This window comes from Lodderomyces elongisporus, chromosome 5 (assembly GCF_030384665.1).
Source record: "Lodderomyces elongisporus chromosome 5, complete sequence".
NCBI lineage: Eukaryota > Fungi > Ascomycota > Pichiomycetes > Serinales > Debaryomycetaceae > Lodderomyces > Lodderomyces elongisporus.
In genome coordinates this window covers 544099-565402 of record NC_083677.1, presented here as the reverse complement: position 1 = coordinate 565402, position 21304 = coordinate 544099, and the positions used below count along the sequence as shown (strand labels likewise).

Here is a 21304-nt window from a genome sequence, read left to right as displayed (position 1 = left end):
TCATCTATTTACTACTAAACTAGCTGATCTTTATCAAATGATATGGTTAGGTTTTTAATTCTGAATAGTTAAGAAAAATTACTATACCCTATTGTCAAGTGAGACTTAGTGTACAAACTTGATATTCTTTTATGGCCATCTTATCTGAATGTTCCAGACTTGCCCATCTCTCAAATTAGAAGAACAATAGAACATTGAAACAGGAGAAAAAGAGAAAAAGAAATAAATGGTTAGTAGATAAGGGGCAATTTATGCAGATATTTAAAGTTTTGTTTTCGGATCATTTTACAAAATTGGTATTCAATATGATTGTAAGTTTATCTTTTTTCTTTGGTTTAATTGATAAGCTGTGTATAGGTGTGGAGGAGGATGGGGGGGGGGGGGGAAGGATGAGGGGTAGTGAAGTGTAGGGGTTGGAGAGAAGAATGGTTCAAAGATTATTGATAAGATAAGGTCCAGAGACTAGTGTAGATAAGAGTTGATTAGCTTTTTAAAGATATGAAAAGAAGTCAAATTAAAAATTGCTCTGGTGATAGGAGGAAGAAAAGGAGAAGTTAAGGAGAAGGAGGGGGAGGGGGTTAGGCAAATAGATAAACTAGTGGGGATATGTTTAGAACAAAAAAAGGCGGTATCAATTTTGACTTCAAGCAAAGAAGTCAACCATTTTGAACTTTTCTTTTTTGTCCCTGTCGATCCCGTTTACTTGTGCCTTACTACGTTATCTGCAACAACACTGCAGGCTTATACCAATGGTTGATTAGAACTTGGGGTGTCTAATGAAATAGCAATTAACAAGAAAAATTGAAAAAAAAAGAGGAAGAAGAAGAAGAAGAAGAGATAAAAAATTGAGAAACTACATAGATGACCTCTTCGGTAAATGCATCAGCTGAGTTTAACTCACCAACTCCGACTTGGCTGCGTTATACACAATATGGCTTGTATATTTTTTTTTTTTTTTTGATTCCTGTGTTTGTTCCACTTATTGAAAGTTTGGTTGGTATACTGATCCTGTCTCTCAATGTATTGGAGAATTCCAATTAAAAAAAAAGTAAATAAAATGTAAAAGTATTATTTTTTTCTTTTTATTCTTCTTCTGTTGAATATGACGTAAGAAATCTTGGCCATCATATTCATTTTGTGTTTTTCTCTCTTCTTTTTTTTTGTTTTATTTTTTGGTTCCGAGGGACCTTGAAGAACAACTTCAAAGAAAGAATTTTATAGCAGTTTCGCCAATAGAGGAAGAAGAAGATGATGAAGAAGAAATGAAAAAAGTTTTCACTATTTCTCTTCGTAACTCGGACATTTACGTCATAGACAAAGGTTTCGTATAATGCCACAAAAGAAATTAATTAGCAAAAAAAGAAAAAGGAAAAAACAATTTATCTTTCTCTTTATTATTGGTGATTACTTTTCAACTTTTAAGTAATGGGGAATATACGTGCTAGATATGCCATCACCCAAAGAGGTAAAATAAAACAGATGCAAGGCAGTAGAACTGGAAGTAGACATCGACGTAGAAGGGAGGTGGAGGAGAAAAGAAAAAAGGAAAAAGGAAAAAGAAAAGGAAGTACGGGAGATGCCTTCGTGTTTCACCTTGAACTCAAAGACAACTGAGTTCCAGCTATTATGCAGATAAAAAGTCGTGTGATAAAGACACTTCCATATCCATGCTCATCGGTAAATGCATGCATGGTTAAACAATGCCCAGCCCAAGATAAATACAATGTTGTGTTGTAGATATACATATACATATGTATATATCTTTACATGTATAGACCCATATGTATGTATAAGTTGTATAAGAAGACTTTGCCATAAAAGAAGTCGGCTCATCCATAGAGTGGACGAGTGGGTGAAAAGTGTTTGTGTAAGTGTGTGGTGCGTAGTTGGTATAGAGAAAAGTGAACAATAGCCGCTCCATGGCTTATGACCAAGATTGAAATTACTATAGCAAACATAATTTATCAACTCCTGTTTAAGTTGGTTATGAAACAAAAGGTATAGGATTATAACAGTAGATGCCTTAGTAGCACCCTTTTTGCCAAAAAAAAGTGAAAGAAATTAAAAAGAAAAGAAAAAAACAATGTTTTTTCTTACATTACATTTGCAAAGAAAAGATGAATATAAAATGTACATATCCATTATATGAACAATAATCACAATAATCAAAAGAAAAGAAATAATATTAAAAAAATAAAAAAAAAATAAAAACAAAGATAAAAAATTTAATGTAGAGGTAACAAGTGAACGATTTCATAATCTAGCATGTGGAGTAGTAGTAAACAATGGACGGATTATCTATTGTGGAAAAAGATTTCACCATAAATACAAACGCTGATGACCTTTGGTTTAAGAAAATGAAATTCAAAAATGAATATGAATAATAAATTTAAGAAATCAAGAAACAAAGGCATAAATAGTGTATACATCTAATCTTAAGGAATCAAACATAGTTGAAGAGCTCTATCTTTATCCAAAACAAAGCATAATAAACATTAAACCATATAATCAAAACAGAATATAACAAAGCAAAAGGAAACAACATCTCCTAATCATTGCAATTTTCAGTTTTCAATTTTCAGTTTTCAGTTTTTTCTTCCTTTTTTTTTTCTTTTTAACATATCACTAAAAGATTCATAGATCAAAATGTGGTTTAGTAAAGGGCTGAATCGCCCGTTCAGCAAAGATACCAAATCGGAAGTACAAGATGGGGCCGATCCCGCCACAAAGGAGACATTTGTTGATAGCGTGAGCACCACATCTAATTCCGATCAATCAACAAAGGTGGAAAACCGCACCCACAGAAAATTACTTCCTAGACACATTTCACTTATTGCAATAGGTGGTTCCATTGGTACTGGTGTTTTTGTCACTATTGGAACCACTGGTTTGGTTAATGGAGGTCCACTCGGTCTACTATTATCCTATTGTTTATCAACCACGCTTATCATGCTTTTAACAACGGCAATGGGAGAACTTGTTTGTTACATGCCCACAGACTCGCCATTTCTCGATATGGCAGGAAGAGTTATTGATCCAGCATTTGAAGTTGCCTCCTCAGTAAATTTCTGGGTGATGCAAAGTTTATATATCCCCTTTGAAATTACTGCAGTTAATGGTATGATACATTTCTGGCGTGATGATTACTCACCAGCAATCACCTTATCGATACAAATTTTCATTTACGCAGCAATAAACTTGTATGCAGTCAAAGTGTTTGGGGAGTGTGAGTTTTGGTTCTCTTTGTTCAAGTTGATCTTGTGTATTGGGCTCTTGTTTTTTACCCTTGTTACCATGTGTGGAGGTAACCCTAAAGGCGATGCGTTTGGATTTAGAAATTGGCATGTCGCAGGCGGACCCATGGGAATGATGTACACGACAGGTGCGTTGGGGAGATTCCAAGGCTTTTTGGGTAGTCTTCGTATGTCTTCGAGTTTCACTTGTGTTGGAAGTGAATACTTGAGTATGACTGCTGGTGAAGCAATTAACCCAAGACATACTCTACCAGTTGCCTTTAGAACGGTTTTGTATCGTTTGGTTATCTTTTATGTTGGTAGTGCATTGTGTGTGTCCATCTTGATTGCATATAATGATCCCAGATACTTGAGCTTGACTTCAGAAAGCTCAAATGGTGCATCTTCTCCATATGTGGTTGCTATGGAAAACTTGGGTATCCATGTATTGCCCCACATTGTTAATGCAGTCATCTTGACATCAGCATTCTCTGCTGGTTGTTCATACACCTACACTTCATCTCGTTGTTTGTACAATTTGGCTAAAAAGGGGTTTGTGCCAAAATTCCTTGAAAAGTGTACCAAACAAGGAGTTCCCATTTACTGTGTGCTTGCATCTGTTTGTTTCTCCTTATTGTCATTGATGCAATTGGGATCATCAAGTTCCAAGGCATTGAACTATATGGTGAATTTGTGTACTGGGTCGCAAGTGCTCAATTATGGCTTTATGTGTATCACATATATTGGATTCTACCATGCATGCAAGGCGCAGAACATTGATCGGAATAAGTTGACTTACAAGTCATGGTTCCAGCCATATTCGATTTACTTTGTCACCGTAATGTATTGGTGCATTATTGGAATCTTGGGCTACCATGTGTTTATGCCTGGTCACTGGTCGGTTGACGATTTCCTCTTTAGTTATGTTATGATTTTTGTTTCGCTTGCAGTGTATATTTTGTGGAAGGTGATTAAGAAAACCAAGTTTATTAGACCTGCAGATGCCGATTTGATCAGTGGGTTGGATGAAATTGAAGCACACGAGTTTGAGTATAAGGCAATGAAAGAGAAGAACGAGGATAAGGCGGTGACAAGTAAGTTCAAAGGTCTTGCCAACTGGATATTCTAGGCCATTTTGGTATCTCTTACCAAAAAAAGAAAAAATGAAGTCTTTCTTTATTTTCTTTTTTTTTGGCGGCTGAGGCTAGAGGAAGGGAGGGGGGGGGGGCACTGGCAAGAATGTATGATGTTGGAAGGTTACATCGAGTATTGAAAAAAAGTGAAGAATAAAGTGTTGCGTATGGAGCAATTAAGCATTTGGAGTACATTGTTGAAGGTGGCATAGAGTATTTTGTAATTTGTAATTTGTAGTATGTTGAGCATATCGTTATTTTAACCGTTAGTTATTTCTGTTCCTTTTTTTTTTTTAAAAAAAAAATACATATATATTTATTTCGTGATCCAGAATAGAATCAAAAATTTTTTTCAGCAAAGTGGCATGTAAAAGTGAACAGCTAGTGCAATTGATAAAGAGTATGGGTAATCCCAAAAGTAATGGTGTAGTATAAGAATAGAAGGGTGCGGAGAGAAGAATAACATTGACAATAATATTTGTCAGTAAATAGTAATAGTAATATTAAAAGCAACAAGATCAGGTATTTAGGAGAGATGTTGTACTAGAAGAAAGCGGTACCAATTATTTTGTGGCTTGGATGTGATTTGTTCCAAAGCCCTCGGTTTTCGTTTATGTATGTACTTTTTCGTTTAAACCGAGTCTATCTCCGGAGTTAATTATAATTCTGAAAAAAAAGACCAAAATGCAAAAAAAACACAAGTAGGCAAAGATTACAAATGATGAAGAGACAAAAAAAAAAAGGAGTAAATACACATACTGGGGATGTAATTAACAAAAAGCTGAGAATGAATGATCTATAGCGCTAATAAGAGGATGAAATATTTACATAGCCCTTGTTTATGCTTTTTCTTTTATTAAATGCAAAATGAGGCAGTTGCAAAAAAGTAAATGACGAAGAAAAAAAAATAAAGAATTTAATACAAGATGGCGAAGTACCAAATAGCCTTTTCTTGTCTAGGTTTGCCTTGCCTAGTCGTTCTTACTTTTCTAGTTTGCTTTTCCCTTTCTATTCATTCCTTTTTTATCTTGGTTCTTTTATTTTCTTTGGTGAATATTACATTTCTTCTAGTACTAGACTGAGCTTTTACTTGGCACATCATGAACTTTGAGACTATGTGTGGTTCTAGTAGGCTCGAAAGATATGTCACAATTGGTCAAGAAGACGAAGAAGAAGAAGAAGAAGAAAAATAAAAGAACCAATAGGCTTTGGTGTCTAAGCCTTCATAGGTACTAACGGTGTTTATGCAGCGTATTTAGTTGCATACCGTTTGATGATTAGTTTTCGTTTCCGTTTTCGTTTCCGTCTAGTTGAATGTTCTGAGAGATTACCAATAAAGTGGATAAGAAATTCACACTAGATAAGGTAACAGTTTATTACACCTGGCTCTTTATCAATAGCTATAGAAAATGTTTGAAGAATGGTAGATGGTATACTCTCTTGCTTCTTCAGCTTCTTCAGCTTCTCCTGGTTGACCCTTTTATTTTTCTTACTTTGCTCAATGATTATGTAATCACTGTATGTATATATATATATAGAAGTATACAAAGTACTCTACTATATGCAGTACATTAACCAGCCTCCTTTCTTTCTTGTTGTTCTTTTTGTTCTTCTTTTTTTTTTTGGTAGCTCTTCCTCATAAAGACATTTAAGCCAGCAATATTTTACTTCCTCCCCCGTTTTCCCCCCTCTCATAATAAACAACCTCTTATTCACTCTCCGATTCTTGCATTCTTCTTACTCTTTGTTTGTTAATGATTTCTCATAGCTACACGAGAACAGTGTTTCAGATTGACAACCATCCCCATTCACTATTCACTATTTTTTTTTGAACTACGTTGTCTCTATTCTTTCATCATCATAATCTATTGTAGATATTGCTCTTTGTAAACCTGCTTTAGTTTTTTTGGTTTTATTTCTCGGATTTGATCTTTCAAGCAATACAAAAAAAAAAAAAAAAAAAAAAAATTAAATTAAAAAAAAAGTTGATTTTGTGTAATGGTCTGTGTGAACAACATTCTTTTCTAAAAATAATACTCCATACAAAACTTTTGTACTTAGCTACATACACAAATACAACTATTGGTGGCACTAATGGTAACAAATCTCCACAATTTGTTTGTACAATAAACCCTCTTTCACCATCACCATCATCATTGTTATCATTGTCATCATCCACTAACCTCTCTGCATACCTACTACTACTACCTTTGTGGACTGGAGTCTATTACATTTACCAAAATTCATAGTTGCAGAAACACTACAGAACAAAGGGTTCTTTTTCCTTTTTTTTTTTTTTGCTTAAGGAATCAAAAACATTTGCAGAAATATTTCATAATAATTCTTTAACGCACATACGCACACCATTTTTTTTTGCTGCTACTGTAACTTTAAAAATTTATCTCTCACCTAATATATATGTATATATCTATTTGTCTTGTTCACGGTATTACCACCCCCCCGTCCTTTAGTTTCATAACCTTTCTCTCTCTCTTCCCTTTATAAAAAAATAATAAGAAACAAATACACTCATCAACTAATCCCATCTTGACGAGGCTATGGATCAGAGTATAAATAAATAGAGAATCATTTCCGCTTTCCTCCCCATCCCCATCCCCATCCTCTTCCCTTGTCATTTTGAATCAATCGCTGACAACTAATCTATTATTTACCTTTCATTTCATTTCACTATAAATCACTATAGAACTAGTCACTTACCTTCCCCCCTAGCTCCCCCCCAACACATACAATGATCTTTGCTTGCTTTCGGGTCATACTCATCTTCTTCTCTGTTGCCTGCTTGATCTTATCATGCTTTGCAATCACCGGTTCGTATAAAAATGAAAACTACTTAACATCCACATACCTCATCAATTTCCACTTGGATGGCTTAGACTTGAGACAAATCATAAGCACATCGGTTGGTTCAGGCAGTAACAAAATAAAGAAAAGAGCACAAGACACTGAAGCAACAGCAACTGCAACTGCAACACCTACAACCACGACGGGAGGATTACAACTACCATCCCAGGTCAACTCATGGATTGGAGTAGCCACAAGCTATATCAACCAACCAGGCTTTAGCTCGGAAGTTGCAGGATTGGCAACATCATTGGGAACTTCAATCCCATCAAGTATTTCCATCCCTGCAAGCATCTCGCTCCCATCAGGAATTTCCCTCCCCTCAGATCTCTCCATCCCCACAGACGCTTCCGATTTGACTGCAGCCATTGCTGATGTTCTAAACAATGTCTCTCCACAGGAATTGGGGATTGCTGACGTATACTCAACCAGTTTCTGGGGATACTGCCGTGGTGAAAAAGTCGGTAATGGATCCGAACCATTTGACAATTCCTTGGGTCACTGGATAGACAAAAACTTTGACAACTCCAACGTCAATTATACATGGTGCTCTCCACCAAAAGCAGGCTTCTTCTTTGATCCCTTGGAAATATTCAAACAAGAAATGAATAGAACCATTGATGACATTAGTGTCGACACACAATCCCAACAGATTAACCAATTATCCCAACAATACAAGACAGAATTGAAGTTATTGATTGACAACTTATCTGCACTGGACTTGAACTTGCCAGGTAATTTGCAAAATGACTTGACTTTACTAAACAACTTGACTACTGCTAGTTTTGCATTGATGTTGATCACCGCTGCATTATCCTTCATCTCAATCGTTGTACAATTGATGGCATGCTGCATCTCACCAGACAATTGCTGCTTATCATTCCTCAACTTTATGTTTCAAGTGCTCATCTTTCTCGCATCCATTATTGCTGCAGGGTTAGTCACTGGGTGTTATGTGTTTGTTAGAAGGAAAGTCAATGACGATTTAGGCGAATTTGGAATCAAGTCATTCTTGTCGATCAATTTCTACGCATTTGCATTTTCAGCAGCGGCAGCAGCTCTATTAGTGGTGATTTTCAGCCTCTTGGGACACTGCTGTGGAATGTTTGGATCCGGAAAAAGGAGATATAGAACCGTGCAACAAGCACCAGCTTACGAGCACTCATCCTATGAAGAAAAATAGAAAATTAAGAAATTAGATGGTAAAAAAAGCAGATGATGATGAAGAAGAAGAAGGAGAAAAACAAGTTTTACAGGGACCCCGAAGGATTAATGTTACGTTAGGTAATGTCGATGAGTTTGTGGGTGTGGGTGTGTGTCCCCTTTGTTTTTTCTTTTTTTCCTTCTTATTCTTCAATTTCCTATTTCTTATTTCCACCTTCAACTTTTCATCGCCGATTTTATACTTCGGTACTTTGGCTTTTATTCTTTTTCTTCTTATATATATTGTTATTTTTATTTTGGTTTTCGTTCTTCGTTTTTATTTTATACGAGTTGAATTATTAGTTTTCTGGAAAACTTTAATACATTGTTTACTTATACTTTGGATTGGCCATCTTTATTGCTAATAAAGCCAAAATTCTAGCTATTTAAAAAAAAAGAAAAACCGTACTGTTCAAACCACATGATCTACAGTTGACCGAAAAATATTGAAAACAACAAGCAATTTATCTATAAAATCTGTATATACATATACATATACATGTATACTAATAGGTCAAGCGGTATCTAGGCTACTTCCAACCACAGCCATGTCACTTGAATTCTACCCAATTTCTGGTCAGCCAATTGTCTAAATGCAGCAGGTGAAAAATCCAAATCGTAATAGCCACACCCAACACAGCAGTCCACCACAGTGACGTCGACTGATTTTCCATTGTAAAATGCACGGAGTTTCTTGCCGCACAATGTATTTTTATTTGGATTGTTTCCTGGTGTATACTCTTTGTAAAAGTTTTCTGAAAGGGCAACAATATAGTCTGAGTCCTTATTGCGTCCACCACATGCACCAAGTCCCGTTGAATAAAATGTCCCTTCGCCAGTATATGTGCCTTTGGTAGGTTCTGGAGTAATATTGTTTGCTGGAGGGGTACTTGTTTCTTTTGGGGTTTTGTCATCAAAATTGTTGTTACCACTATTGTCAGAAGGTAGCGTTGCACTAGCTTGTTTGTTTTCAGCAACTTCTTCACTAGTGAAAACTTCAATGGTGGTGGTTCTGTAAATTGTAGGAATCTCTTTTATTGTACCATTAGTAGTAATAGCAGTAGCAGCAGTAGTAGTAGTAGTAGCAGCGGCAGCAGCAGCGTCAGTGGGGAACAATTTTTTTGGTGAAAGTTTATTAGCAGCGGCAGCAGCTACACTCCCAGCACAGTTTTTCAAATCATCTACTTGTTTTGGTAAGTTGGCTTTATCGGAGATAAGCGACCATAGTGAGGTTGCTGTTGTTAATTGAAACATTGCAATAGCTTGTAAAATTGTTGATACTTTCATCTTGTTTGTCTTTTCCTTTGTTAACTCTTAATGGTAAATATATAGTAGAAGGAAGCAAAAAAAAAAAGGTGATAATGGAAAGAATATTTTTTTTTATAATCACATCAAGACTCCTATTTGGTGCAATTTATTGATGGATATTTATACAATTTCAAAGAGAACAAACAAAGAACAGGCTTGGTACTTTTACTTTTGAAGAAATCATTATACATAGCCCGAATCAAATGAACCAATGTGGGTGATTTAACCACCCAGAATTTAAAAAAACAAATTAAAAAAAAAAGAAAACAAGAATCAAAAAACCAAAGAACCAAGGGATATAATGAAAAAAATGAAAAAGTAAGAGACTAGAGTATTGGTCTCGTACCACTTTCACAAGTCTCTTTTCACCTTGAATATGGATCATACAACTTGTTTCTTATGTTTTACTCCTCTTTTTTTCCTTTTGAAAAAAAAAATAATTTATAAAATTTTAGTCTAGTGGCTGCGAAATATTAAACGTAAATTAGAAAATAAAACACCAAACACGGTAATCTGTTATAACCAGTACTGTTTTGTTTTAGACCTAAACATGCAATCATTTCTTCTTTGACCATTCACTCCATCTCCTTCTTCAGTACCTGTATCTTACTTATCTAGTTTATTTAGACTATTCTTTAGACTAGTGAATTATTTTATTTCTTTTCTTTTCTTTTCTTTTTTTTTGGTAGACTTTTTTAATTAGACTAAAGCAAAGTAATGAATACAAAATAAAAAAGTAATATAAAAAGACATTGTAAAATGCATGGGGGTATTTTCAATCTAAAGAAAAGAGAAAAAAAAAAGAAAAGAGAAAAAAAAAAAGAAAAGAGAAAAAAAGGCAAACTACGATTGCACGTGACAAGATAAAGTCACCAGTTTTATACTTTAACTCTTTCTGGTATACAAACAGCTTTTATATTCCCATTCTCCAATGCTCTGATAGCCTAAATTTGTTTTTTTTTTTTCTTTTTTTTCATTTCTTCCTTCTTGTTGGTATTTACAACCATTTCCAAGTAATACGTACTCTACCTTCTTCAAAGTCTGCCAACTGTTTGAATGCTGCAGGGGAAAAATCCAAGTCATTATATGCACATCCTTCACAACGGTCAACAACTGTAACATCTATAGATTTTCCATTGCGGAAGGCCTTGATCTTTTTACCACACAAGGTATTATGGTTTGGGTTTCCATCTGGTGTGTGTTGATCATACATTTCGTGCGAAATCGCAATGATGTAGTCTGAATCTGTATTGACGATGCCACATGCTCCCAATCCGGTCGAATAGTAAGTTGCATCACCTGAGAAAGTTTGACCCTGCTGTTCGGGTTTGGGTTCAGGTTCAGGTTCAAGTGCAAGTGCAAGTGCAGGCGCAGGCTGAGGTACCAGTTCAGGTTCCGGTTCAGGTGCAGGTACCAGTTCAGGTTCCGGTTCCAGTGCAAAAGGAGGTTCTTGTTTGACTTGCAGCTCTTCTGGTTCAGAAATTTGTTGTGGATTCAATTGTTGTTGAGGTTTGTTTGTAGGTTTAGATATGTCGATGGTTGTAGTGGTGGTGAATGTGGGAATTGCTCTGCTACTAGTGCTAGTACTCCTTAAACTTGATGGTGGTCCAACTCTATTACCGTTTTTATCAACATAAACCGTCTTATATACTACGATGACTTGCGGAGAAGCCAGAACATAAATGGCTAAAAGAGTGGCCAAAAGTATTGAGGTATATTTCATTGATTCTAAAGTGGCTGCGGGGTGTTCTTTTAGGTTTTTTGTTTTTTGTTTCTTTTTCTTTTTTTTTTTGGAAAAGGTGTGTGGGGGGGGGGGGGGGGGGTTGGTATTCCCTTTGTTTCTAAATAATGATCTTGTTTACTGTGCAAATGTGTGTAAGCAGTTTAGTGGAACTTATCTTTTGTTTATGACAAATAAGATGTGTTGGTGAACTGCAAAAACTGTTATTGATTCGAATATATAGATGAAATAAGAATTTTTCGAAACAAAAAGAAAAGATTAAAAAGCAAAAAAAGAAAAAAAAGAAAAGATACAATGAAGAAGTGCCTATCTACATTTATATAGTGTTGGTCTTTCATTCTTCTTCTTCTTCTTCTTCTTCTTCTTCTTCAAAAGAAAGTGGGAGATTTATTATTTGTGAATAATAAATAATGGGCTAAGAAAGTTCCTGTTCAGCAGTGAATATAAATATTTTTCTTTCTCTTTATTTATAATATTTTCTGGTTTCATTTAGGCTTGTAGTCAACAAGGTGATAAGTTTTAAGAATATCGTTTGATTTATTTAACCCTAAATGAGAAATTATAATATTGACACGAATTTTAAGAGACCAGTTTTGCCATCTGATGTGTGATTCTTTACATATACTTGATTATTAGTTTACTACACTATCTCAACTTCTTCTTAATTGAATTGAATCGTCTTTTGTAAAAAACAAGGGCAGTAAAGAGGACATCTGGAGTTTAGAGTTTGGCATTAGGTTTTGCCCGCCTGGTTAGTAAAAAATGGCTGCAAAATAAAAAATAGAATCTCTTGAAAGAATTTTTGAAACAACAAAAAAAAAACACTTGAAAATAAAAATAAGCGTTTGTGCATTGTGAAGTTCGATAAAGGAAAAGTTGAAGAACAGAACAACAACACCAACAACAACAACAACTACAACTACAACATGCAGAAAAAGGAATTATAGGAATCTGGAAATTGGCCAAAGTAAAAAAAAATTCAAATTGCTAGTAAGGTAAAAGGGTATAAAGTATATTCTTTTCATCTAAACATTCTAAATCCAAACACAAATGGTGAGGAAAAAAACAAAGATAGCATGCATATATATATATATGTTTATATACATATAAGTGTGGATTGATGTTTAATCCAACCATTCCCAGGTGATATCGATTCTTCCTAAAGACTGGCTGGCCAATTGGCTAAATGCCGATGGAGAAAAGTCCAAATCGTTATACGAGCATGCTTCACAACGGTCAACCACGGTAACGTCAACGGAGTTATCACCATAGAATGCTCTAACTTTCTTTCCACACAAGGTATTTTTGTTTGGATTTCCATTTGGCGTGTATTGGTCATACATTTCGTGAGAAACAGCTATGATGTAATCGGTGTCTGAACTTGTGATTCCACATGAGCCCAAACCAGTTGAGTAGTAGGTACCTTCTCCAGACTGTAAAGAGCCAGTAGCTTGGGATGATGATGTGGAAGAAGTTGAAGAAGTTGAAGAAGTTGAAGAAGAGGAGGAAGTTGGTGATGTGGAAACGGACAGTGGTGTGAATTCAGTGGATGACGTAGAAGTTGCAGTCGATGTTGTTGGCTGCAATGATTGTTCTTGATTCGATGATGTCGATGCAATAGCTAATGTAGGTTCATCATCTTTGGAAGAGCTTTGGATCTGGACGGCTGGCACTCTTGTATATTCTGCTTGAGCATTCTCTGTTTGCGCAGAAGGAGTTATGGTGAGACCACTTTCATCAACAATCACAGTAGTGTAAGCCGTCACAATGACAACTCCTGGTGCTGGAGCAGCTTGGACTAGCGAGGTTAAGAGTCCTGCTAATGTTAATGCTAAGGTCGATGTTCTCATAGTGTACGGATAATAATCTAGTGTAGTATTACTGTAGTTGTGATTAAATCAATGAATCCAAGCTATTATTAGTTGTTATTTGTAGTAATAATAGTAATAATGATGGTAATGATGGTAATGACTTATTTATTAAGAAAGGAGCGACTAGTTGTAAAGATCAAACTGTGATGTTACAAATGTCTGTTTAATGAAAGGGACAGGAAATGAGATTGTTTCTAAAGGATTGAATAATACTAAGGAGTGAATAAGTCGTTGTTTAGTAACGAAAAGTAGGTTAGTCCTTTATCTTGTAAGGTGGAAATGGATTATTTATTAGTATAAGTACAAATATTGAAATAGTAAAGAAGGTGGGATGGAACTGGGACTTTGCATTCTCTTATATAATTTCAAAAATAAAAAGAATTAAAAGAATTAAAAGAGTACATGTGTACATGGAAATGGCAAAGGGTGGGTGTTTCATGTCACGGTTAGGATGTTGCAACACATAATAGATTGTTGACTCCATATGTGCCATGTAGAACTAACCTCCTGCTTTTCCATTATAGTAGACATGCCGAGTATTTCGTCTATTGTGAAAAGGAAGGAGAAGACGAAGACGAAGAAGACAAAGAAGAAGAAGAGGAAGAAGAATAATACTAATAATAATAGATTGAAAGGATTGTTTTCGCAACTACACAAAATAAAAAAATACACCAAAAAAAGAAATCTTTTGGCGTTGGACAAAATTGCACAAAATGCCTCGGAATCTCTTTCTTGGGAATAAATATTTTTTTTTCTTTCTTTTTTTCGTTTTCTTTTTTTCTTTTTTTCTTTCTCCCTTGTCGCATAGCACTGTCACAAGTAACAAGTGTACGACTGCTGAGCATCGGTTTGAGCTGGTAGCTCACCGATACCAGCGGTTTGAGTTCGTGACTTGATAGGCTATATTCCAACTAAGTGTAATTGTCAATGATCGCACCTATAAAGGTCTCAATGCTCATAAGTTAAGAGAGTAAATTGTCTCATACAAAGTCACTAGTAAGGAGAATCGTGAGAGTATACACTCTGCACGTTCACCTAGTGATTTGTGTTCAATGTAGTTGACCGTATAAAATCTATATTTTACCGATATTTCTATATAATAGTGATAAGTTAATTTTACCACTTCTCGTTCCTATTTATATAAACTCATCTTGTTTGAAGTTTCAAGTTTCCTATGTCGTGCAATATTCTCCAAATATTCACTTAGCGGAAACGAGGGCACAGAGCGTCCAATGTGTGTCGCACTGTGACATCCTCCCCCCCTTCAGAGTCTGAATGAGCGATACGGCCTTATTTTCATTGCATTTCGGAAAAAATTGATTTGAGGTAAAATAACTGTACAAATTGATGATAACCGTTGTGGCCTCCCCCCCTGCAAAGTAGAAAATCATTTTGTAGTACTAAGCGGAGCGGCAACAAACGGTTTCAACATCTCCCTAGTATACTGACGTTTCATGGGAATGCCTTGGAGGTTACTAAGATAGTAAATCCTCGACAGCACCTTCCGGACAACGAAAGGACCCGACCAATTCAAGCCCATCTTGTTGGTAGCAGCATCGTAAACTAAGACTAAGTCTCCTTTCTTGATCGGTACATTAGTGTCATAACGTTTGTCAAAAACTTCCTTCTGATGATCCCGATCGCGGCGTTGAGTTTCCTTAGCAGAGTCTTCCTGTTGTTTACGGAAATAAAACTGACCAACGCGGAACTTGAATAGTTCGTCCTCCGTGTATTGTTGTATATCAGATGGTGTTTGCATCAATGATTGGAGCAGATTATTACCTTCAAATCCAAAAACCAAGTATTGTGGTGTGAATCCCGTACGTTTACGAACCGTAGTACGATCCACCCACAATGCAGCATTCAAAACTTTGCTCAAATTCTTATTCTCTGGAACCAGTTTGATGAATCTGATAAGTCGTTTGTGCGACGCTTCGATCATCCCATTCCCCTGCGGATGGTACGGTACAGAATAAGATGGAGAAATGCCATAATTTGAGAGCAATTGCTGGAGGACCTCATTGTGAAATTCACGACCATTGTCGGTTTTCAAAACACTAAAGGTTCCTACACGAGCAATAAAGTTTGAATAAATAAAGTCGGCTACTGCCTCTGCAGTAACCTTTGGTAAAACCTGAGCTTCGGGCCATCCCAGAAATTCGTCACGTGCAACGACAACAGTAGCGTCACGGAGCTTAACGCAGTCACAGACGATTGTATGAAACATACCAGCCGGGTAGTTCAAGTACAATGGATCCCGCTGCCTAGTTGCAGGTTGGTCCTTTTGACAATAAACACACCGTTTGATATAGTCGGCAAGTCTGCGATAGAGGTTCGGAATGTAGAATCCAGTATTTATTAGATTGAACGTAGTCTCAACTCCTGGGTGACCACGATCTCTATGAGCAAGATTGAATATGTGTTCAACCTGATTGTTCTCATAAACGACGCGTCGAGTGTATGAACCGGTCCGACCTAACTTGTAAAGGATTCCATCATGTAAATAGAACTCTAGTGCGCGGTTGATGAAACGTCTGGCGTCAGCAGGTGCGTTGTGCGAAACGGGAATGGTACGTGCCTCAAGGTACTTTCTAAGCGCTTGAAGTGGGATCTTCTTATAACTGTTATTAGGCTCAGCTTCAATGGTAACAACATTAACTTCTGCTAGTACTTTAGGATCCAACTTCGCCCTAAACTCGGCAATAGCTTCTCTGACCTCATAATGATCAGTCTGCGGAGTAGACGTGTGGCATCGGCTAAGAGCATCGGCAATGATGTTTTTCAGTCCATCAATGTGATGGATCTGATAGTTGAAGGTCCTGATGAAGTTCAACCATTTGTAAACCCGATTTACAAAGTGTGAATTATCGAGTGGTTTATTCATCACAAGGACAAGAGCTTTGTTGTCACAGTACAAATGAATGACCCCAGTAAATCCAAACAAGAGTGGATGGATTGCATCAAACGTCTTATAAATACTGAAAAGTTCCTTTTCGTAAATAGTATAGTTCTTTTCAGAACCATGGAACTTTCCAGAATAGCACAGGACTAGTTTCGATTCTCCAGCCGCATTGGTGTTTTGCAACACACCACCCCAAGAGTCTGTCGAAGCATCAGTGTGGACAGTAATGAGGTCCTTAAAATTAAGGGGTTGGAGAATCGGTTGGTTGGTTAGTACTGTGATGATTTGGTGGAAAAACCGCTTAGTTGTAGGATCCCAATGAATCTGATGCTTGGGTTCCTTCCTTGCTTGATTGACTAAGTTGTAGAGGGGAGCAGTCAACTCAGCATGCCCTACAATCAACTGTCGGTAATAATTGACCAAGCCAAGGAAACTTTCTAGCTGTTTGACCGTGTTAGGGAGTGGGTAATTCAATAATGCATCCACTTGACCCCTAATTAACGTTTTCCCTGCAGGTGAAATATGGTATCCAAGAAAATCACATTCAGGTACAGCGATCTTTAACTTCGCAGGGTTAATCTTCAAGCCAGCATTGGTTAGAAGACGGAACACTTCGACAATCTTATCTAGGTGTTCTCGAACCAGTGAGTCGGTAAGTTCATCTACTTTGGGACCCACGATGGCAATGTCGTCAATAAAACACATCACATCCTTCGCAACTGGGCTCAAAATCTTTTGTAAGATAGAACTAAACTCACTTACTGAATTGATATATCCTTGAGGAAGGACAGCATACTTCAACAAACCTAACGGGCTGTTAAAACTGGTAACATCGCTAGTAGCAGCATCCAATGGTATTTGAAAATACGCATTCTGCACATCAATAGTACTTATAAACCAACAACCACTAATCTCTGTAGTGAGATCATCCACGGAGAGTGGGTGACCCCCTTCCAACTCCACATTTTTGTTGAGTTCCCGAAGGTCAATCAACAATCGATGCCTTCCATCCTTCTTACTTATGAGAAACCATGGGTTCCGATAAGTCGCATCACTATAGACCAATTGCCCCTGTCGTATCATTTCTTGGAGAATCTCTACTGCAGCGGTACGTTTAGATCCTAATGGGATCGATTTCATCCGCCAGTGAACATTCGGATCTCGCAAGTTGATACGAACGGGAGGGTGTATTTCAGGCTTAAGTCTGCCAGGGTCTCCACCTTTAATGTAGAAGACATCAGACACCTCAGCACATTGGTCCACGAAATACCGAATATCATCTTCGCTCGCCCTAGACCCGGTAAATGCAGGTCGAAGCATCTCTGAAAGGGGAGGAATGACGACGGTTTGACTCACTTGGACAGTTGGAAATGAATCGATGTGGTAGTTAGAATCCCCATCGTAACGAATAGGGAATTTATGAATGTTGCCATTCGCGCGGAAACGTAACTCTCGTTTATCACCATCATCAGTAAACCCAATGGAGAGTTTGTGCGCATCTTGGAATGGCAACCCGAGTAGTACCTGACCAACAGGAATTTGCTCGTGCAAATAGAGGATTGCAGGTAAGGAGATGAAATGGACAGTAACATCTAAAAACACTCCCTGAGTAATTGCTTTGGTGTCATTATTAACACCTTGAACAAATACTGGCTGGCTCAAGGGAAAAGGCTTAATTGGTAACCCTTTTAGTGTTTGCGGGTTGATCAAACTCAACTGGGCCGCGGTGTCGTATTTCATTTCTATCCTACGGCCATGTATGGATGCGGGGAAACAGAGTAGTTCTTGAGTGACCCCTGGTTGGTGGTAGCCTGTCGAAGTGGTCGTCAGATTTACTTCAGTAACAACTGGTTTCTTCTTGAACTTGGCAATACCATCCTTAAGGGCTTTCTGCAAAACATCTCTGTCAACCAACATAGCTTTAGTACTTTCTCTCATCATGGCTCGAGCATCATCGTGCATTCCCAAATACTTCGAAAGATCCATAAACACGAAGAAGTTATGTTTCATGGCATCTTTGAATGCAGCCTGTTTGTCTAGTATGGTCAATTTACTAGTACGTACTCGGCGCTGACTTTTCCGCTGTGGATCAGTGGAATCGTCAGCAAGGTGGTGTGGTTGGTCGGACGTTGCACTTAATTTGGCAAGCTCATCTAACTGATTCTCTCTCAAGATGTCTTCGACACTAAAGAGTTTAATTGAATCGTCAGCCACTGGGGAGTCAACTCCATCATCAGCGGTAGCATTTGCCTGTTCCTCATTAAGTGGTTCATTAACAACAACGTCAGATTTCACCTTAGGCACTTCTTCTTGAGGGTGACTCATCATGTTTCCATTCTCCGGTGGCGTAGAAGTCTGTTCAATTCCTTTTCCTTCGGATAGGAATAACTTTAACTCTTCATCAGGATCTACGGTGTCCTCCATGGCTAGGTTTTCTAATTCCCTATCCATTGTCAGTGCGGAGGGTTCGAACCGAATACCAGCCGAGCTAGGTTCTTCATACTCGTAGTCTGGGTCTACGTCTATGTTTTCATCTGGAAACTGGAGTTCCAGGAATGGTAAATGTGAGTCATAGGGTGGAGACTGCTCTCCGATCGGCGGGGACTCAGTGTCTAATTCCCGTCGGGACTCCTGCATAGATTGCTCTGTTACAGGGCTAGGTGCGCTTTCACGCTCCACTCTCTCCATCTCCTGCCGTTGTCTAACTGCTGCATTGAGTTGCTGTTTCACCTTATCAGCCTTCAACTTATTGTGAGCATCTTTTCGCGAGCTAGGGAGATGGGCTTTCTTCGCAGTCCAATCCTTCACTACCTTCTTAGCAGATTGAGCATTGGCTGCGTGCACCAAGTAAACCGGGACGTCATCAATCATGATGGGTCCGGGTTTAATCACTTCATCTATTGAATCAGACATTATATGAGAATTAGATTGCATCACTTCTGTCGGTAATCGTTCGTGGTGGGTATTTTCTCTAGAGTTACTAGTGACTGTACTCTTAGGAATAACCTCTACCTCCATAACTTGTGCTGCCTTGGACTTACTTTGTTGGGGGCGTGCGATGCCTCGCATTAGAACTTAGAGATTTCAAGCTCAGGTGTTTTAAAAGGGGACACTTATAGAAATCCATGACCAACGGTTCACCGTTTGCTAAGTAATACTTCCCATCGACTTTCTTTACCAACTTTTCATCCAAAGCAGTCACCAATAAGTGGCAACTATCAACAGTGTGTCTGTACTTTCCACAAAAATTACATTTAGTAGTCTTTTGTGATTTGTCACCTTTAGACACCAGTGTAGTACCGGCATCTTTTTCTTCGTCATCTGAGATAAGATGCATCCTCGTTTGAAATGTTGCATTAACAGCATCCCAGATCCTCTCAAATGTCAAATCGTATGATTTGACACCTTGAATGATTTTATCGTTAGGTTTATTCTTGAGGAGTCCAAGGCCAATCTTTATGATCGACGCATCTTCAAACGTGACTATTGGTCCAGTCCTTCCCGGCTTTTCGATTTTAACTTCCGGGGTCATATACATGATTATTTGATCCATGACACTACCCATCCTTTCGAAAAGGGTCTTAAAGATTGAGATCCATGTTTCCTGTGCTAGGTGAGATGTATTGGTGATCCTCAAATACTTTTTGACAGCAATACCAATAATGGTCATTTTCACTCTAGGATTATGTTTCTTTTTCAAAGCATCATGGATAGCAGTCATAACATCAGTAACTTGGTTCGTTTCTGGAGGAGTGCCCCCATTGCCCAAGATAGGTAAGTAATCAACCACCGGTTGTTCAAAGGGGCCCTCACTCTTACATGACATCTCAATCATGTCCTTCAACGACTCTGACTTCGTCAAATTAGCTCCGTTCCTTAACTCATTAATGATGAGCTTATCAGGAACACCGTAGGTGTGTTTGTGCCACAAAACCGACTTTAACCAGAACATGAAACCTTCCTCATCGGAGAACTTCAAAGGGACACGTTTTGCAATGTCATACTGACCGAGTGCCATATTGTCATTTTGAGTTCTCCCTTGTTTGGCAAGGAGTTTGTCGTAGTACGCCATGAATGCCTTTTCGACAGCTATGTCTGGGACTCGAATGTATGGAATTACCCTGACGTCTTCCCCATGAGGGTACCTCTGTCTTGCCTCGTTTATGATTTGACAAGCTTCTTCATGGCCTTCAACCCAGAATCCGCTATGGACTACTTCTCCATGGTAAAGGATACCATCGTAAGATGCAACAGATCTATCAGATCCATAAGCACTAGGAGTACCACTTTGACGGGATTGGTGAGTCAAGGGTGAAGCGAGTGAGTGTGGCCTCGAGGTAGGGAAGTTACGTCCTGGTGAAAATGTGTGTTCTTCCGGATGAACTTTCATTTGCACGTCAGTTGGCAGGGTTATGCTGTTGTTATCATCCGAAATCTGGGCCTTGTTAGCCTCATCGTTCCTAGCTGGTACAGGAGTGCTAAGTTGCGGGACTGTTTGAATCATAGCGGCTTTAAACATAGCAGTCATTTGTTTCATCTGCTCTTGCATCATCATCATCTCAGATTTCAAGTCTAAGATCTCGTTAATCTCAACCTGATTTATTTGAGGAGCTTCTGTCCTTTTCAAACCAGGAGATTCATCTTCACCTTCGCTCATATCGGCTCTTCCCGAGGTAGAAATAGACTGCCCGGAAATTGAAGATGAGTCGACACCAGCAAGGTCTGGTTTACTTGGACCAGGGTTGATACTCCTTGGAGTAGGATTAGAGGTCTTAGAATCTTTTGTTGAAGATGACATTTGTAGTAGAAGTTTTTCAAGTTTTTGGAATAATATTTTGCTTGAATGTAATATGTGATATACTTGGTGTTAAACTTTTTGGTGAAATGTTTTTATGGTAGATAAACCCTTTGTTCCAAATTATCAAGGGTTTCGTTCAATCAATCTCGGGAATACTTATAGTTCTCGTCACGCGAGTAAGAGGTCGTGGACAACAATTTTTGTTGAGTAGGGTGAAAATTTTTCACCAGCGCATAGTCGTGTATCCTGGCCT

General features: G+C 37.9%; 6 protein-coding genes across 6 annotated transcripts; 2 read left to right on the top strand and 4 right to left on the bottom strand. All coding sequences in view use genetic code 12, as the record gives it.

Annotated features, from left to right (window-relative positions):
- Positions 1 to 2646: 2646 nt before the first annotated feature.
- Positions 2647 to 4362, top strand: AGP2 (general amino acid permease agp2; the record flags this gene model as incomplete). The annotated part of the gene is made up of 1 exon (XM_001524339.2): positions 2647 to 4362. One exon carries the CDS (start codon positions 2647 to 2649, stop codon positions 4360 to 4362), a length of 1716 nt encoding a protein of 571 aa, XP_001524389.2.
- Positions 4363 to 7115: 2753 nt separating this feature from the next.
- On the top strand, positions 7116 to 8411 carry PVL30_004081 (uncharacterized protein; the record flags this gene model as incomplete). Its single annotated transcript, XM_001524338.2, has 1 exon — positions 7116 to 8411. The coding sequence occupies one exon, from the start codon at positions 7116 to 7118 to the stop codon at positions 8409 to 8411; it is 1296 nt and encodes a 431-aa protein (XP_001524388.2).
- Positions 8412 to 8956: 545 nt separating this feature from the next.
- DAG7_3 (Lytic transglycosylase) lies at positions 8957 to 9718 on the bottom strand (the record flags this gene model as incomplete). Its single annotated transcript, XM_001524337.2, has 1 exon — positions 8957 to 9718. The coding sequence occupies one exon, from the start codon at positions 9716 to 9718 to the stop codon at positions 8957 to 8959; it is 762 nt and encodes a 253-aa protein (XP_001524387.2).
- Positions 9719 to 10736: 1018 nt separating this feature from the next.
- Positions 10737 to 11462, bottom strand: DAG7_2 (Lytic transglycosylase; the record flags this gene model as incomplete). Its single annotated transcript, XM_061119518.1, has 1 exon — positions 10737 to 11462. One exon carries the CDS (start codon positions 11460 to 11462, stop codon positions 10737 to 10739), a length of 726 nt encoding a protein of 241 aa, XP_060975501.1.
- A 1142-nt stretch (positions 11463 to 12604) lies between these two features.
- Positions 12605 to 13330, bottom strand: DAG7_1 (Lytic transglycosylase; the record flags this gene model as incomplete). Its single annotated transcript, XM_001524336.2, has 1 exon — positions 12605 to 13330. One exon carries the CDS (start codon positions 13328 to 13330, stop codon positions 12605 to 12607), a length of 726 nt encoding a protein of 241 aa, XP_001524386.2.
- A 5960-nt stretch (positions 13331 to 19290) lies between these two features.
- Positions 19291 to 21051, bottom strand: PVL30_004077 (uncharacterized protein; the record flags this gene model as incomplete). The annotated part of the gene is made up of 1 exon (XM_061119517.1): positions 19291 to 21051. One exon carries the CDS (start codon positions 21049 to 21051, stop codon positions 19291 to 19293), a length of 1761 nt encoding a protein of 586 aa, XP_060975500.1.
- Positions 21052 to 21304: the final 253 nt, after the last annotated feature.